Genomic DNA, 18,235 nt, shown 5'->3' on the forward strand with positions numbered 1-18,235 from the left:
AAATTGTTAATAGCCGCTGAGAATCACACTTCTGTGTTCCATTCATTATTCCTATATTTTGATATATTTTACAAACTGTTCTGTAATTTCCGGCTACTTCGGAGATAGCACGCTACATTCCCATTAAATGTAAACATAAATAGAAACACATTGTGAATGAAGTTTAAGAATCATTGAAACTTTAACATGTTTTTCATGAGATACGGTCATTTGCGATCTATGGATCCTTTGAGACTTTTGTTTCTCGTGACGAATAGAATACATTGCATTAAAATAATCTTGACATTGTAAATCATGCTGAAGATCAATTTTGTACATACAATTTTTTCCACATCTTCACTGATATAGAGGTATAGAATCGCTTTATGGTGATTTTTATTCTCACCTTTTATACACCCTGTACATATATCGTATATCTGTACATAATTTGTTAACAGATTATAGCAAAAATATATAATAATAAAATAACCTTTGAAACGATATTACGTTAAATGAACATTATTTTCAATAATTATTCATTAAGGAACAAGACAAGGACGGTTGATTCTTTGATGCTCAGTTATCAAATGTCGGGACACTGGATTTTTTTCTCGTGGAAAACTGTGGAAAAAGATTCGCGAAGTATAACATTTGATACACGTCAGAAATATTAAAATGTACATATACAGGTTTAATAATCACATAATATAATATATTTTAATTTCGAATAACAAGACCTAGATATTAAAATTTCATAAAACAAAAGAAATATTATAAAGTTTCATGAAATGAGAATATTATTTACAATTCATAAGACTCGAAATTCGTAATACTTCGAAATAGTTGAATGAACATATTGATAAATATCAAAATGTTCTTACATTGCATTAAATGTTCATACTATAAGTCAATCTTCTAGTATTTTAAGTAAATCATAAATAAATTTTACATGGTACTTGCTCAGGTAAATTATAAAATGAAATACATATATGTATTATTATAAATTATTTCTACAAGAAAACAGTAATTTTGAAGAAATCATGGTTTTGAAACGTATAATCGATTCTAGTCGATTTGTGTAATAAGAATAATATTTAAAAAATATTGTTCATTTTATATCAACAAATTATATATAATTTAAAAACTTATATTTCCATAATATTTAATTTATACATAATACGTGTTATAAATTATAATAATCATTTAAATATATACATAGAGTGATACATGAAATAATATTCAAATATAATAAAATAATTTCGAAATATATGATTATAATTTCAGATACACTGTTACTACCATGAATTGGAATAACATAAGGAAAGACAATATATAAATATGCAACATTCAATCTTCATTATTGAACTCAGCGTTCAATCATTTTTAAAATATAATAAATAGAACAAGCTCTCTTTCTCTTTTCCGTACTATATTTCCATGCATAATAGTAATATAATATTTTTTATTGAATATCTAGAAATTATGAAAATATTATTGTAGACTAGCGACGTTATTCTAAATTTACTCAGTTCTCTACATAAAAGTCCGATCTAAAATTATGTATTGGAGAAATGGACAGATATCTCGTAGAATGACTGATTTACAAGCATACTCTATCAATAAATAAATTAACGATCAATAAATAACGAGCGTAGCCAGACACAAGCCTCGTCGAACAACGAGACAAAGAAACGAATAAGCTTGGATTTTAAACGTACGGAACACAGCGTAATTTTCGTTATCTACTATTTTTGCATGGGTGGAGGTTCGCAGAAAGATTCCTCAGGGTACGCGTGATTATAGCCGAAGAACAATCATGCAGTATACTCCGCGACACTAGCTGATTAACACACACTTAGAGATACACGAAACGTCTAACAAAATCTGTCAAAGGACAATATTCCTATGAATAATCATCGTGACGCGAGACTTCCCGTAAAATCAATGGAATTATAGGTATTTTCACAGAAAACGGTATACCTCGACACGATTCCAAGAAACGTTTGACTATTATTGTATCCTTTCGATATTGATGCGGAATAAAGCTTCATTTTATCAATTAAACGTATAATAAAGACGTTAATGATCTTAAAGATTTTTCTTTAAGAAATTTTATTCGCGGAAGACATCGCGTGTGCGTAATTCCCTCATTCGATTTAACTGGTGGAGTATCGTAGCCTGTGAAGGAAAGAAATCGACGAAATGGCCAATAGTAAGTAAAATTTTCTTAGTGAAAAATAGCAAACGCGAGAGAAATGCACGATTTCACGTGAAGATTGCTGATTATCAGTAATTGAAATTGTACATGAATGCAACTGTACCGAAGAGAATGATCATTAACTTCAGTCATATAAATTTGAGATCATAGCTTTTGTAAATAATGTAAATATTTGTTCGATTGAATTTATTACTTTATTATTTGATTTTATGTTATTTTATTACAATAATTATTCAGTTATTTTACTTTTTAGTTAATAACGTATTTTATTGTAGCAATCGGAAACTAAAATCGCAACGTGATGGAATCGATGTCATGTTATAAATAAAAAATGATCTACATCTGCATTCGTTACATGCAAAAAGTTTTGTGTTTTCAGGTGTACAACATTTTCACTTAATTAAATATAACTCTGCGATATGCGTATATAATTGCAGTGTGTTTATAAGAATGATGTGTATTCAATTGATACATTATTTTTGAAAATTGGAGGCTAGAGGAAGAATACCATAAGTCACATTTCTTTTTTTTTATACAACAGGAATTTTTCAATTTATTATGTTGTCAATCGATCTTATGTTACCAAAATTATCCTTTTATTTGATCTTGGAGCTAAACATATATTTTTCCAAACTTCTTATAATTTAAAAAATATCGTGTGTAATTAAGTATTAGAGTCATTAAGTATCTAAAGCATTAAAATATCATTTGGCATAAAATATTATATTTTCGTCCATACCCAACAAATTATTTCCATTTTTAACTATTTTATATTAATATATTAAAATAAAAATGTCAATGAAATCTTCAGGTTATGATGGTTCTTACAATCTTCAATTGAAATATATTGAATAAAAATTAAGCATGGAAAGGATTGTGCTTGGTACGAGTCTGCCAATGTTTAACAGTCATTCATCTTCTTTTTATCAAATTACGTAACCATAAGAATGGTTGTTTTACATATTATATGCTTAGATATCAACAGATATGAAAATATCACTTGATCTTCCTATGATCTTGACAAGGAAGAATAAAAAATAATAACAGATGTTATTATAGGTGATAAATTTTTTATTGTCTTACTACTCACAGATTTCGTCTGGTTGTCTGAAATTTTCGTGATATGATAGATGCCAGTATTAGTACAAATTATCGCTAAATTATTTTATTCTTGCATTTCATCATTATTAGCGAATTCGAACGAGTATTTCCGATGTAAATAAGTCAATGAAATGATTAACTCTTCACTTTGATTGCATATCTTTTACCTTGAAATAAGATAATATGAAGAAACTTATTTATATATTACACGATAGAAAAAGATATTTCGTAGTATCTCGCATTTGAATATTACATATCTTTCAATCATTCTTTCATTGTAGCAAAGGAAATATCATACCTTTTTGTAGTGAGGCAGTCGAGTACTTCCGATAGAAATATCGATATTTTACATTAACTGTAGATCCTTTATTAAACTATATTACATTACGATCCTTTTGCTTTAAATATCTTTATGTTCGTTTCATCCTGCTGTAAGACTAAGATAGAGACATAACCTAAAATTTATTTTAATTTAATTTTGTCAATTTGTCTACATACGCCACGATATCTTCTGGCTCCTGTCTTCATTAACATTGATATTTATATTATTTGCTGTTATTTCTGTATACAGAGGTAGGATCATATTAGCTATTATTTTATTCTTTGGATAAATCTATCATATCATTCTGAGCCGAAAAACCTTTATTGCGCTTTCTTACATGGACTAGGGATAAAAACAAAAGAACACCTTAAACCTATCGATTAAATCTATCGATTGTATCTAGAACTATCTTCTAGTTGCTATTTATTGTAACTAGCGCATCTCCATATGAATGACCAGCGCGAACTCACGTTATCATTTTCAACATTACTATTTTATATATTCTTTATTTTTTATTCGAGTTAGACAAACTTTCCGATATTTTCTATTTAATTCATCTCTTTAATCATCAATCAGATTTTTCGATAAGATTCAGATTAAGAGACCATGCATTCTAATAGGTAATTATAATTTATTATATTATTGTAGTCCTTGAAAATAGTTTCAATAGCTTAAATACGAAATTCTGGTCAATGAATCGTCTCCTTGATAATCTCGATCAATAAAACCAGCGTCCTTTAGCACAATTCAGTTAATACTATTAGTGAAATCTTACAAATCATGAGTTACAAGTTATTGGCATTAATAAATTCTTTTGCATAACAAAAACAGGTTTGGTAATAAAACAAATGAAATTGAAACTTTCAAAGTAAAAGAATTGCATTGTATGTATGTACATGTATATGTAGATACTGCACTTTATTAAAATTTGTATTTTAGTTGATTCAAATTAATTTTAAAATAATAATTATCCAATTCTATTATAAAAAATCAATACCAACTATATTTTATTGTACATGAATGTGTTCAAATAAATTAAATGCATTCAAGAAAAAGAACTGATATCATGCCGGGACGTGCTTTGGTATCTTGTTTTCTGCGGTTTCGCTATAAATTACATGCTGCGGATCAACTTGAATCTGACGATAGTAGCGATGGTAATACCTCGTCCAAAGCTGGCAACAAATTCTCAATGTGACATCGAAAATCTACGGTTATACAATAAAACAGACGATAGTAACAACACACTTGAGACTACAATATCTACTACATCACACTCGGAGCGAGATATTATTGTACGTATATTTTTATACTTTTTCTGTATAATAATAATTATAATTGTAATCATTGTTCATTTCATCATTTTTTGATGATTATTATATATTCCAGACCGCATCTTTTAACATTTTCATGTTCATACATTTAAACAAGCTTCTTTCATGTCGAATTATTTTCGGTCCGGGTTAACATTTTCGAATATTTTAAAAAACATGTTTAAATATTATAAAAACAAGTTATCGTATATTCTTTCATTTGATGTCGTAAAATAAACTAAAATCTTTTAACGTTAAGATAGAACAAATACTTAAATAGTTTACCTTAAAACTTGAAATAATTTGTGTAAAGATGTTTATTACTTTTTGACTGATAAATTGATACCTGTTGATTTTGTGATTTGAAAATATCATTTGTTCATCTATTCGAAAATAAGTTACTACTATTACAAATATAGGTATATATAGAAACATATATGTGCTTGATCCAAAATTAAGCCATTTTTTATTTAAAGGCATATTAAGAAAGCGAATTCATTTCAATTAAGATTTCATTATTGAAAAATTAATTTCAAAAATCTACAAAGTTATTTCATGAAAATGAATTAATTTTATACCTCATATTTATATAGATAATATAATTCTTTAATTCGATAAATGTAAATTGTGTTGACAAATGTACTAATTTAATTTAAGTTAAGAAAAATTTACCAAATGTCCAGCTGGACAAATTTGTAAAGTACAAATTAAATAATAATAAAAAAAAGAACAGATGTACTAATGATATTTCTGGGTTTGAATATTGTTTTCAGGACGATGATCGATTTGCTTGGACCGAGCATCAGCAAGGCTTAGCTTTGGGAGCTTACTACTGGTTGCATTGGACAACACAACTTCCTGGAGGGCTTCTAGCAAGACGTTATGGTACAAAACTTGTTTACGGCTTAGGAAATCTCTTAACAGCAATTCTTGGCTTCTTTATTCCGTTTATGACCCGTTATCACCTTTATGCTCTTGTGACACTACGGGCTCTCCAGGGTCTGGTCGCGGTAAGTCAACAAAAGAATTAAAACTCGATGAAATAAAAATGGCTAATATTATAATTAGATGAAAATATTTCAATAATAGTCCAAATTTAATTGTCAACATTATCTATAAAACTATCGTTGTTGTACAAATGAAAAATATTCAGACAGTTTTCGATTGAAGTTATTTATTTAGGGTGTTATATGGCCTTCTATGCATGACATGACTGCCAAATGGATTCCTCAGAATGAGAGAAGCAAATTTGTTAGTTCCTATTTGGGTAAAGTATCTACAATCTCGTAATACATATATGTACTTATCTATATGTATAGTTAATAATTATATATAATAATTGTACATATTACAATATATGTATATTTCTAGCAGACAATTTGCATAAAATATCCGAAATATTTTATGATATTTTAGTGTAATATAATAATTATTGTATTATTCATATAAATATATTTTGAGTGTTCGATTAAAAAATGATAGAAACGTTTGTTATCTACAGTAGAAATGTTTTATAAATTTTAACACTTATTTCAAAATAATAAAGATATTAAAAGGATTGGAGACTTCTGTCAGAAAAAATGCATTAAACTTAAAACTGATGCACTAAATTTTGTTATCTCGGTAGTATAGCAAAAAAGACAATTGCAGTGAAGGTTGGTTAATTTAATTTTATATGTACACTAAAAGTTAATTATCTATATATCAGATTCTGATACATAGAATTTCGAATCCTGGTTTTTGTTAGCACAAAAATATGTCGATATTTTTCGAGAATTTTCCTATTGAAATTTGTCATTCTACATTCTCGTATTTTCCTAACACGAGCAACTATTGTCTTTCACGTATACCGTGATTTTTTTGTATTAATATAATTCTAGTATTAACTAATTTTAGTTAGTCTTTCTTATAATCATAATTGACACATTGAGAGGAAAAGTGGACTAAACCACATCTTTCTGAATGTGAGATTACGATATTAATTTATTCCAATAAACTGTATTAATCATACAAAAATGAAAACATTCATTTCTTCTAAATCAGATCTAGCTACTATAACAAAATTACTTATTACACTAATTTGTGCTCACGTTTATTGTAGACGATAAATTATTAATTATATTATGTAGTGGGACTAATCCACCTTTACTCTCAACGTTTTAATTCTTAATTACTCGTATCATAACGACTGAAGTCATTTCTTAAGAGAACAGAAAATTGCTAGTGGTTCTGCGCTAGGACAGATTTTTAAATATATTACTTTTCAGGTAGTTCTGTCGGTGCTGCTATAACTTACCCACTTTGCGCAGTTGTTAGTAGTACATTCGGTTGGGGTACTGCATTTTATATAACATCATTACTTGGAGTCATTTGGTAAGATCACAGTATAGTAGTCGTTAAATTTGCCTTAACGTCAGCTTCTGCTTTTATTGAAAAAGGAAATTCTTAGACATTTCTAATATACAAATGTGTATAGTATATAGAGAATTAATTAATTAGTATATAGGGAATTTACTAATTTTTGCTCAAAATATTTTTTAGTACATTATCAAAAATGACTAAAAATTGATGATTATTCTGAGAGGATAATCGTCAATCTTAATTCATATCTTAATATATAAAATATATAACATTCTTTATACTACACTATACTATACTTTATACTATACTATAACATTCTTTATACTACACTATACTATACTTTATACTATACTATAACATTCTTTATACTACACTATACTATACTTTATATTATACTATAACATTCTTTATACTACACTATACTATGCTCTATACTATACTATAATATTTTTTATACTACAAGAAACAGATTTTGACATAAGAAATAATTCCAAGGTACTGTTTCTGGCTATTCCTCATACACGACTCACCTCAGCAACATCCTCGAATATCTGACGAAGAGAAAAAATATATTTTGGAACATCTTGGTAATTCGATCGATGAAAAACAAACTGTTATTCCTTGGAAACATATACTGACATCTGGTCCAGTTTGGATTACAATCATAGCTCACTGGAGTGGAGCATGGGGCTTTCTCACACTAATGACTCAAGCTCCAACTTACTTTAACTTCATTCACGGATGGAATATCAATGCGGTAAAAACATATCCCCTGAAACATAATTTCATAAATAGTTTATTTATTTATTACAATTCTATTAAAATTTTGAATGCTTAACATGTTTTGTGAAGCATTATTTATTCAAAGATTTTGCTATCTATTTAGATAGATGTACATCTAGTGTCAAATTGAAGCATTCTACAAGTGACAATTTTATAAAGTATGACATAAAATGTAGATTCCATATTTATAGAACTATTACTTTAATTTTCAATAACATAATCACTGTCCCTTTTGATAACTTTTTATTATCCAGCATTCTCACGGTCTCTTTACTGATAAATTTCTCTTCCTTTCTGAAAATGAATTCCTTCACGAAATACGATAATATCAATAAAAATAAATCTTTAAAATGTCTCATTTTTGGTACAAGACAAGAGGGTATAACATTGAAAATTTCAACTAAACTCCACTATTTTGAGTGCATTCTTCATCGGTATATAAGGTCTAACGTTATCTTATTGAAAAAGAAGAATTTTTTTTAACAATTCCCTTTAATTCTCTTCAGTAGTCGAAAACAGCAAGTAATTATTTAGCAGTGTGGCTTCCTCACAGATTCCAATAACCTTGAAATATGTTGTCAAGGCCATCATTCTGAACAACCTTTTCCTGTACGTGATATCGCTGCTCGGCTTTAAATTCCGAGATACTTCCAGAAAGCTTATAACTGGTAATATATGTACCTCTACGATAGCATTAACTGCTACACGTGAATTTAGTACAATCTATAACCCATTAACTTTTCACCTTTATTGTGTAGATTAGGTTATATTAATAGGTATATGGTTACCATTAAGCGAGTTCGCCTTCGTCAAAATACACGCCACAATGAATATTCATAAGATAAACTTAACAAAAGTTTGTTGCAAATATCTTGGAGACTAAAATCGAGCGGCGATGACATGTATAGAAAAAAGTTGTTGAGAATGATGGCCTTGACAACATGTTTCAAGATCACTGAAATCGGTGAAGAGGCTACATTTCTAAATAATTATCACATTATCTTATTATTTGATAATAGTACATCATAAATAAGATAACAATGCTTCGGACCTACTAAATAAAAAATGAGATATAACGACTACGAAAAGCACAAAAAACTTTCGGAACAACCCAATGATTTAGTAGAAACTACAAAGAATAACTCGTAGAATTTAGAAAAGGGAAGCAGAGCTAGAAACGAATAAAGAGGCAGAGGATAGGATAGAGACCAGGTGAAGAGAAAGAGCTAATGATAGGAAGCGAAAATGGGGAGAAAAAAATACGGAATAAAAAACACGTGGTAGGTAATAGGTTAAGTAAAACGTTGATTACGAGAAGAACAATTGGGATGTATCAGAGTACTGTATCAAAATATCGGAAAACGAAGAAGAAAATGGTATGGATCAAAGAACGAAGATGACAGGAAGTAATAGGTTAATAGCAGACATGCTAGAAGGCACATCAAAATATGAGAAATGGAAAAGAGGCAGACCGTCAGCTGCGGGGGGAAATAAAAGAAAAACAATAACAGTAGAAAAATTAATAGGAATCTGGAAGATAGACTGAGATCAGAAAATAGATGGAAGCAATACAAGTGGAAATTACGAAACAAGGAAAGAGAAGATGGATATGAAGAAAGTGCCATAAAGAATCGAGGGAGAAGAGATAAGCAGGAATAATAAAGGAAACTATACCGAAGAGTAGAAGAAAAGCAGAAGGAACGGCAGAAAAAAAGCCATTAATAGTCGAAATGATGGTGGAAGTTGGAAAGATATTGGACGAAGGGAGTAAAGAAGAAAAAGTGCAGAGAATACCACAGGAAGGACGGGACAAATCCCCAGAAAGTGAAAACAAATCCAAACATACACAGAAAGATGAAAATTATTGAGAAGAAACTAGAAAAGTAAGAGAATAAAAAGACAAAACAATATTGTGACTAAAATTCTAAAGATGAAGAAGCATGAAGCGAAAGAGAAAGTTGAAGAATTTGTAGAAGAAAAATTTCAGATAAAGAAAGTAATAAAAAGGATAGAGATTAAAGAACGAGAACGTGTAGCAATAATGCATTTGAAGAGTTGGGAGATACAATAAGAAATAATATGTAAAAAATAAGTAAAATGAGATTAAGGGAAATATTTATTGATCATGACCTGACGGGTGAGCAAAGGAAAGCGCAAAGGCTAAGAGAAATAGCGAACAAGGAAAGAGTGGAGGGGAAAGAAGTCTGAGTGAGATATAAGAAGCTATAGTACGAGGAGAAAGAGAGTTTATGAAGGGAAAGGGAAGAGGAATCAACGGAGAAAGTCAAAGTGCGAAAAGGGGAAAAAGAGATTCTTATTCTGAAATGCGCAAGGGTTAATAGACAAAGACAAAAGCTTCTGGTGGTATGTAAACAAGTCTAATTACTTTGGACAAAAATATGGGTAAAGCATAAAAAGTGGGAAACGTTCAAAGCGAAATTACCAAACAGATGATTTGTCTGAAGGAGCTAGTTAGCAAGGAGGGATATACTGACGTATGTTAGAGAAGGATGGAACCTTTCAAATAGCGGAGAAAAAGAATAAAAGGTTTAATAGAACTGAAAAAAGAAGTAGAGGAGAAGATATGGAATGTCTGGTCAATTTATATAATAAATTGTAGTTAGCACCGACATTATCAACAGAATATGAACAGATAGACGAAGAAGTAATGGTAGTTGGCGGGATTATAACGCTAGAACTGATAACGAGGGAAATATGTAGGTCAAAGGAGACGAAGAAGAACTGATAACTAGAAATTCGAACAAGATGAAAAATACAAAAAAAAAGAGATTATTAAATGGACACAAAAAAGGTTTGTATATTCTGAGTAGAAGCTTGAAAGGGAATTTTAATTACATATAGATGAGAGAGTGAAATCAAACTATCAACCGCTAAATCTGATAGTAAAGGCGGGAGAAAGGAAATAGTAGTAAGAGAGAGAGAAAAAGAAAATTTGGTAGAAACAAGGAACGGCAAACAGGTATAGGGTGTAGAGAAAATAGATGTAAAGGAAGTGATCCGACATATTTTGATCGGTGGAACGTGCTATTGACAAAGAATCAGGAAATTACAGGTATATCAGAATACAGGAATAATGTAAGATCTTTATGTGCAGAGACGGAACAACAATACGATTCTAAGCGACTAAGTTAAGAATTTGGTGATCAAGAATTAATAAGGTTAATTATCCTTATTAACGAACTTACATAGAATATCAGAGAGAAAATTAACAATGCTATAACAATTTTATAAAATTCGTCGCGTTCGAGCATTCTAAACAGATATGTCACACGACGAAATTTTTGCCATGGATGCAACTATATAGCATCCTCAATCAATAATTGGGCACGCGAAAAATCACATGCAACAATTTGAAAGATTTAATCACGAATGAGCAAGAGTTACGTGTCTACGTTTATAATAAGTGCACCATATTGGCGATTTTTACGTTCACGACTCCATAGCAAATTAACAAAGGTAGTCGGTTTATCCATTTTTGAAAAATGTTTATATTATCGTGGACAAAATGCAGACCCGCTCCTCACGGATACCTCGTTCTTCAGACTCAGCACATTTGAATTTCTTTCTTTCCTAAGTAAAACATATCGTACATAGTTTGTTTTAATAATTTACATTCGTTACACAGTAACGTCAAATTGAGTATACTTTCTGTCGTTTACATTCTAAAACAAATATGTACAAACAGATAAGAATTTTGTTATTTTGCTGTTTTACTTGTGATTCCAAATATCTCTCAGAATAATCATTAGCAAAAAAGAAGCCGGAGTGGAATACATCGAATTAAACGTGGATTTTATCACCTGAAGTGAAGAATCATAGATAATTTTGGAGAGAAACTTAACCTTAAAATGAGAAGTGCGAGTTTGGGATTATTTAAACAGCGAAAAAGAGGGAACAGAAAAAGCAAAAAAAGAAATAAAAAAAGGAAAATATGCAATATATAATACTTAGGATATTAACCTATATCGATAGATGCTACTTTTCCTTGCATCTGACTGCAGAATATCAACACGTTGAGGTTAGAGTCAGTCTATGAATTATTAAAACAATAACATCTTTTTCGGGAGGGGAGATCATTTGCACCCCGCAGTTCTTTCGACACTTTTGTTCCTCATGATGGGTAGAATACGTTGCAATAATAAAAAAATTCGATTTTGAATTTCAAGCACCAATACGTTTTGCTATACAATTTCCTCTCTTAATATTTCGTTAAAAATTTTCTTCAAATAAGTTCTTCTCTCGATTAAAATGAAAGCAAGATTGAAACGTAGAAAATCCGATAATCGCAGCAGGGTTGAAACAGCCTATCTAATTAGCAACCTGTGGACGTTTGTCTTTATTGCAAATTTCAATGTAAAGAATGCTCACATTACGCAATAATATATCCGAAATATAGAGGAACGCCTGTTGAATAATCAGCAGGAAAAAATAGTGGGTGAGAGCAAAAGAATAGTAAGAGAGAAGGAGGAAGAGGACGATATTACAGAAGATGAGATTGAGAACCAATTTATCAAATGTCCAGCTGGACAAATTGTAAAATACAAATTAAATAAAAAAAAAAAAAAAAATTGAGAACCAAATAAGGAAACTAATTCTAGGGGAATCATGGTTGTAGAGCGTAGGGAAAGCGAGAAGTACCGTGATTGAATTGATTATAGAAGTTTGAAATGGTAAGAGATTTCTGGAGAAATGGCGACAAAGAAAAAACATAAAATTATAGAGGTATAGTCTTGCTCGATGCAGCGTATAAGATATATGTAATGGTTCTGAGTGAACGATTAAAAGATTAAGTTTCAGAGAAAAAAAGGAATCTGTAGATAACATATATATGTACATATATATGTATTAGGTTATCCGGAAAGTGTCTTTCTTTCGCAAACGTGATTTTACGACAGTGCACCTTCATACAAACGTGAAACCAAGTCTGTGAAATGTCGCGGTGTTTATCTCAACAAAATAAAATGAGTCGTACGTAATTCGACAAAATAATATCAAACAAAAAACGTTGTGCGTCTATTATTTTCTCGTAAAACGAAAGAAACTTTTCAGACAACCTATGTAGAGAGGAATATACCATATACAGAGAGGAATCTCTATTACGTATCTTGTGATAGCAAAACCAAGAAGAAAATTATTTACTATATTTATATATATATATATTGTTATTAATTTTTGTCTGTCGGCTACAAAATAAGATTGATTTGCATAGATTGCTCATTCAGTATTCAATATTTAGATTATTTAGAAGATGAAATAAACCTCTACTTATTATTTAAACTTGCTCGGCAGTTTATTAATCAGTAATGAAAATTTGTTTGTAGACTGGACTTTTGTCTGGAGCCCCGCATATACTAAGAATGATTTTCTCGTATTATTACTCGATCATGAGCGACTGGCTCATACGTACCAACAAGATGAGTTTAACCAACGTTAGAAAACTGGCTTTGTTCGTATGTACTGGTTTGCACGGGATTTTCATCTTGGCTTTGGGCTATAGCGGATGTCATCCGACGCTCGCGGTAGTCTTCATGATGGCAGGAACAGCTGTAACTGGTGCGATTTCCGCTGGTCCCTTGGCGACTTTTGTGGATTTGAGTCCGAATTATGCTAGTATTCTTCTTGGATTTTGCGGAATGATAGTAATAGCCTCTGGATTCATTTCACCAGCAGTGGTTGGTATTTTGACGAACAATAATGTAAGTATGAATATAAAATAATTTTCTATTTTGCTTTATATGAATATAAGTTAGTCCTTTGCAACAGCATAGATATAATAATCCATACAGCATTCGAGATTTTGTCTCAACTAATCCATACTCAATAAGCTAGTTTCAAAAGTTACCTAAAAATTGCACACATGTTTACATTTTCTTTAAATTAATTCAATTTAAATTAATTTAATTAAATTAATAAATTTAAATTCACATAAAATTTTAAATCATAAAATTTTAATAATTACTTTTTTATTAATGATCAGATATTACGATGCTTAAATTCTAATATTTTTCGAATATTTAACTAATTTCAATATGGAAAAGTATAAACACAAAAAGTTGCTAGAGTATATGTGAAAATAAACAGCAATAATACGAAAAGAATGAACGAAAGAATCAATTCTGTTATAGCCAAAGGTATTTGTGAGCTGAATGGTTTTATAATCATTTCTTACGCTTTGAGATAAAGCATAATGACAAATATAATGATAAGATACGTGACAACGCATATTTTGATACATTTTTCATTAACAGAGCTATTCAGATATCACTTAAGCGTTTACTACAGTAGGTATATCTTTGCAATTTTTTATCATTCTTTTTTTATAACATTTAGAATCGTATTCATGATCAAAATAATTATAATATATACAATAATATAATTATAATAATTATAATAATTATAATAACATAAATTAAAGTACAACTTCCGTATTAAATTTAGGATTAACATGATTCTCGACAGTTCTATAAAATTTTCTTATAAAAACTGAACAAAACTTGTTCATATATCATTTCTTTTCTATCTTTCAGAAAGCTTTTATCAGAACTTGCTATCATATATTGCTTTAATTTTTAAAACATTTAAAATTTATGGTTCTTGTTGAAATTAAATTTTCTCGGTTTTTATTTTAATTAACTTAATACATATACATAGTTGTTTCGAAATACGATTATCTTAACCCTTTGCACTCCTATGTCGAGTGTGACTCGATATCAGGTTTTATCTCAGCATCTCCGTTGTCGAGTCTCACTCGATATTCTTTCATGTGTACCTTTTCTTGTGAAACGTGCGGAAGGAAACCAGAATTGCATCCTGGAAATTGTTTCAAGATGTATGATACACTTAAAAATTACAAAATACAACAATAGTATGAATAAAACTGGTATTTAACCCTATCGCTTCGAGTGCCGCTTATAGGCGGCGCCCGCGAGATGACCTGTGGGTACGAGCGCCGCTTATAGGCGGCGACCACGCGACGAATCCTGAGTTCGGTACTCCATATATCGGGCATATTACAGTGCCATCTGTAGTCAATAATATAGTTTTTCGTTATCGGCAGAACATTTTTTGTTGATTTTATTGATATATTGGATTAATCACTTCTTAAAAGTTACTCATTATTGAAACAATGTCATCAAATCGTTTTACGCAATATATTTCAAACATCCAAACGATCGTATACTGTTTCGTGCTAAAAATTCTGTTAAATCTATTGACAGTGAAACGATATTTCATATACGGTTCTTACAGGAATTATTGTTATTATAAGACTTAGGAAAACGTGTATACAGCAACGACGCACACTGTGCGCATTTCTGGCGCGCGCTTCCGTTCAGTGAGAGTACTTCGGCGGACTAGACTGCCGAAGCGAAAGGGTTAAGTGAATTTGTTTCTTCCTTTATTTATTTAAATTATCTTATTTTTTTAGTTAAAGTAAATTTCAAATAAAACACTTAAAAGTGTTGGGAACTGCTACTAACGAAATTGAAATAAAATTCGCAGTGCAAAGGGTTAACACTTAGCCAACCACGCACGACACAGCGAGCTATACGTTTCCACTGCGCTCGGACACGCCAACCTGTACGCTGTCCACCGCGCATTTGTCCAATTATCGACCACTAATATTCACTACTTGAAAATCAAAGTCTAGAAATTACTTAAGTGATTAATTATATTTGCGGTAATGATTTTATTTAACGATTTCACATATTGTTTATACAAAACATCAAATTAAAAGTATGTATTAAAAGTATTAAAAAATATAGATAAAATTGAAAACATTAAAGATGAGTAAAGATAAATAACACGAATTGAACGTAAAATTAAAAATTCATAATGCATTTTAATATTTTTTTACAGCGTGGTATCGTTCGATTATAACTTTATTTAGTCATAACTAATAGTGTAACTTTTAAAAATTAACTTTAACACCACTAAATTGGTATATTTTATTATATACTGTACTTTATAAAAGCAGAAAAAATGACGCGATTCAGTGGGAACAATTCCAGGTAAACAATAACTGATAAAACAACAACAGAAAAAGAAAAAAAAAGAAAACGTGTTGCTAAAGTCAAAAAGGGAGATCTCCCTATTCGGTTGGCTAAGTGTTAATTTCTTGTAGGTATAATTGCTTACCTTTAATTATTTCTCTCTTAAACACTCTTTACTTATAGCAAAATGCCTTTGGTTCGTTGAAAATTATCAAATTAAATACAAATTAATATTGTTTATACAGTAGATAAAAAAAGTTTCCACACACCAGACTAGAATTTCTTAATTAATTTATTCCAATTCTACGAAGGATTTGTAAACATTTTTTTCTAACGAATTATAATTTATAAAGATAATAGAGTTACTAACATTAAAAAAGATTCCATTGTATGGAAACCTTTTTGATTCAGTATATGTAGATGAATATTTTAAGAAACGATCTTACCCAATAGAAATACTATGTAAAAGTATATAAAACTAAAAAATCAATGCTAAATATGAAATGACATTATCTTGAAATTTAAAACGGTGCTATTCCTTATTATAATATTTATATAACATTTTACAACAAATTACAACATTGTATAACCATTATAATATGGAATAATATAGTAAGAAATAATCTGTAAATTTGTAATTTGAAACCGTTTAAAATTTCGTAAAACATTGTTTTGTATTACAGACAATTATATAAACATTACGTTAAAGAATAAAATAATTAATGAATTTCGAAATAATATCGTTTTATCATTTACATTATTTTTTTCAGCAAACTGTATCGCAATGGCGATTAGTTTTCATCATAGCTGCTGTTAATTCTATTGTCGGGACTATTATATGCTTGATGTTTGGAACATCAAAAGAACAACCATGGAATAAGTATGGTAAGTCAAACAAGCAAAATGCGCAAGAATTGCAGAAATTGACAGTGACGCCATTTATAAAAATCGGAGAGGAAAATGAGGAAAAGGATACGACCGAAAAAGATGGAATGGTTAACATGATGAACAATGGGGAACAAGAGAAATAAATACACATGTGTCTGAGTTATTTGTAAAATATAATAAAATACAACATGTGTTCACGACTAACGATAATAACAATAACGTTTACCTCAGTTTTTCGTAATTTGCAGTTGAAGGAATTACCAACTGAAAGAATTCTGATAAGAAGAGAAATTAGAGAAAAAAAATGAAAGGGAAACGTATTGTTCAAAATTTCATACCTTTCAATTATTAGAAGACTGATCAAATGTCGCGTATCATAATAAATTACAGATCATGCTCTAATTTTGAGTATCAATGTATTCTAATCAGGAATTTCACATTAATTTCATTGAATTTATAGAAAAATCTAGTGTTTTATATTTTGCTTAATAAATTTAAATTACTGTGTCTTTCCAATATGTTTACAAGCTGTTAAACGTGAAAAATTATAACAATTTACACATTTCCACATAAAAATGTTGAACGATTTAGTCTACTAGAACAATTTAAGAGTAAGTATAAAAATAAATTATTTAACAGGTTGATTTTATTGTTTAAACACATCAACTCTGAGTGTATGGTATATTGCACGGAAATTGAAGTCCTTAATATAAAAAATAGAAAGAAATGTGTAGGAAAAAGAAAGAAACAGCAATTGATCATGCGAAATACTTGCTGTATGAGTGAGTTTTTAATAGTCTACACAAAAGTAAATACAAACAAAAGTAAATAGTTTCTTTGTTTCATTAAAATGAAGTAAAATTAAGTAACAGGTTCTGAAACTATTGCAACTGTTTGTATTCTAATAACAACATGTATGAGCGCGGTAAAAATACATGAAATTTCATTGTAATTAAATTGTATTTTCGTCCAGTCGCGGGGAGACGCGTTCGCTTTGAGACGCGTCAACGGGAGTCGTAGTAGGCCGTCGCTTCGCTTCGGAAGTGCGTCTCGATCGGGGAGTATGACGACGTATAGGTGATCCATCGGGAGATCGGCTTTTGTTAGACCGGCCATTCGATGAATGACTGCTCGACGACCGACCGCTTGATGATCTATCACTGGGTGACCTACTACCGGGTGATCGCGTGATTCACTACCTTTTTCCTTATCTGAATGTCGTTTCGATGGAGGAGAGTGTGATGGCGTCGTCGACAAA

General features: G+C 30.1%; 2 protein-coding genes across 3 annotated transcripts in view; one reads left to right on the forward strand and one right to left on the reverse strand.

The window, feature by feature from the left end:
• LOC132915421 (large ribosomal subunit protein eL39) overlaps positions 1-18,235 on the reverse strand; it is a 206,073-nt gene that overhangs the window by 82,909 nt on the left and 104,929 nt on the right. Inside the window, exon 4 of one of the 2 annotated variants that reach the window (XM_060975214.1) lies at positions 10,108-10,117. The exons of the other annotated variant lie outside the window; for it this stretch is intronic. The gene's annotated coding sequence lies outside the window, so the exon portion shown is untranslated. Of the gene's footprint in view, positions 1-10,107; positions 10,118-18,235 lie in introns of those variants that run through there. 2 annotated transcript variants of the gene reach the window in all.
• LOC132915413 (sialin) lies at positions 1,774-17,196 on the forward strand. The gene is made up of 9 exons (XM_060975204.1): positions 1,774-1,994; positions 2,105-2,191; positions 4,671-4,915; positions 5,707-5,943; positions 6,116-6,200; positions 7,201-7,306; positions 7,790-8,051; positions 13,420-13,794; positions 16,860-17,196. Exons 2-9 carry the CDS (start codon positions 2,182-2,184, stop codon positions 17,118-17,120), a joined length of 1,581 nt encoding a protein of 526 aa, XP_060831187.1. The 5' UTR covers positions 1,774-1,994; positions 2,105-2,181; the 3' UTR covers positions 17,121-17,196.

This window comes from Bombus pascuorum, chromosome 17 (genome assembly GCF_905332965.1).
Source record: "Bombus pascuorum chromosome 17, iyBomPasc1.1, whole genome shotgun sequence".
Lineage (NCBI taxonomy): Eukaryota > Metazoa > Arthropoda > Insecta > Hymenoptera > Apidae > Bombus > Bombus pascuorum.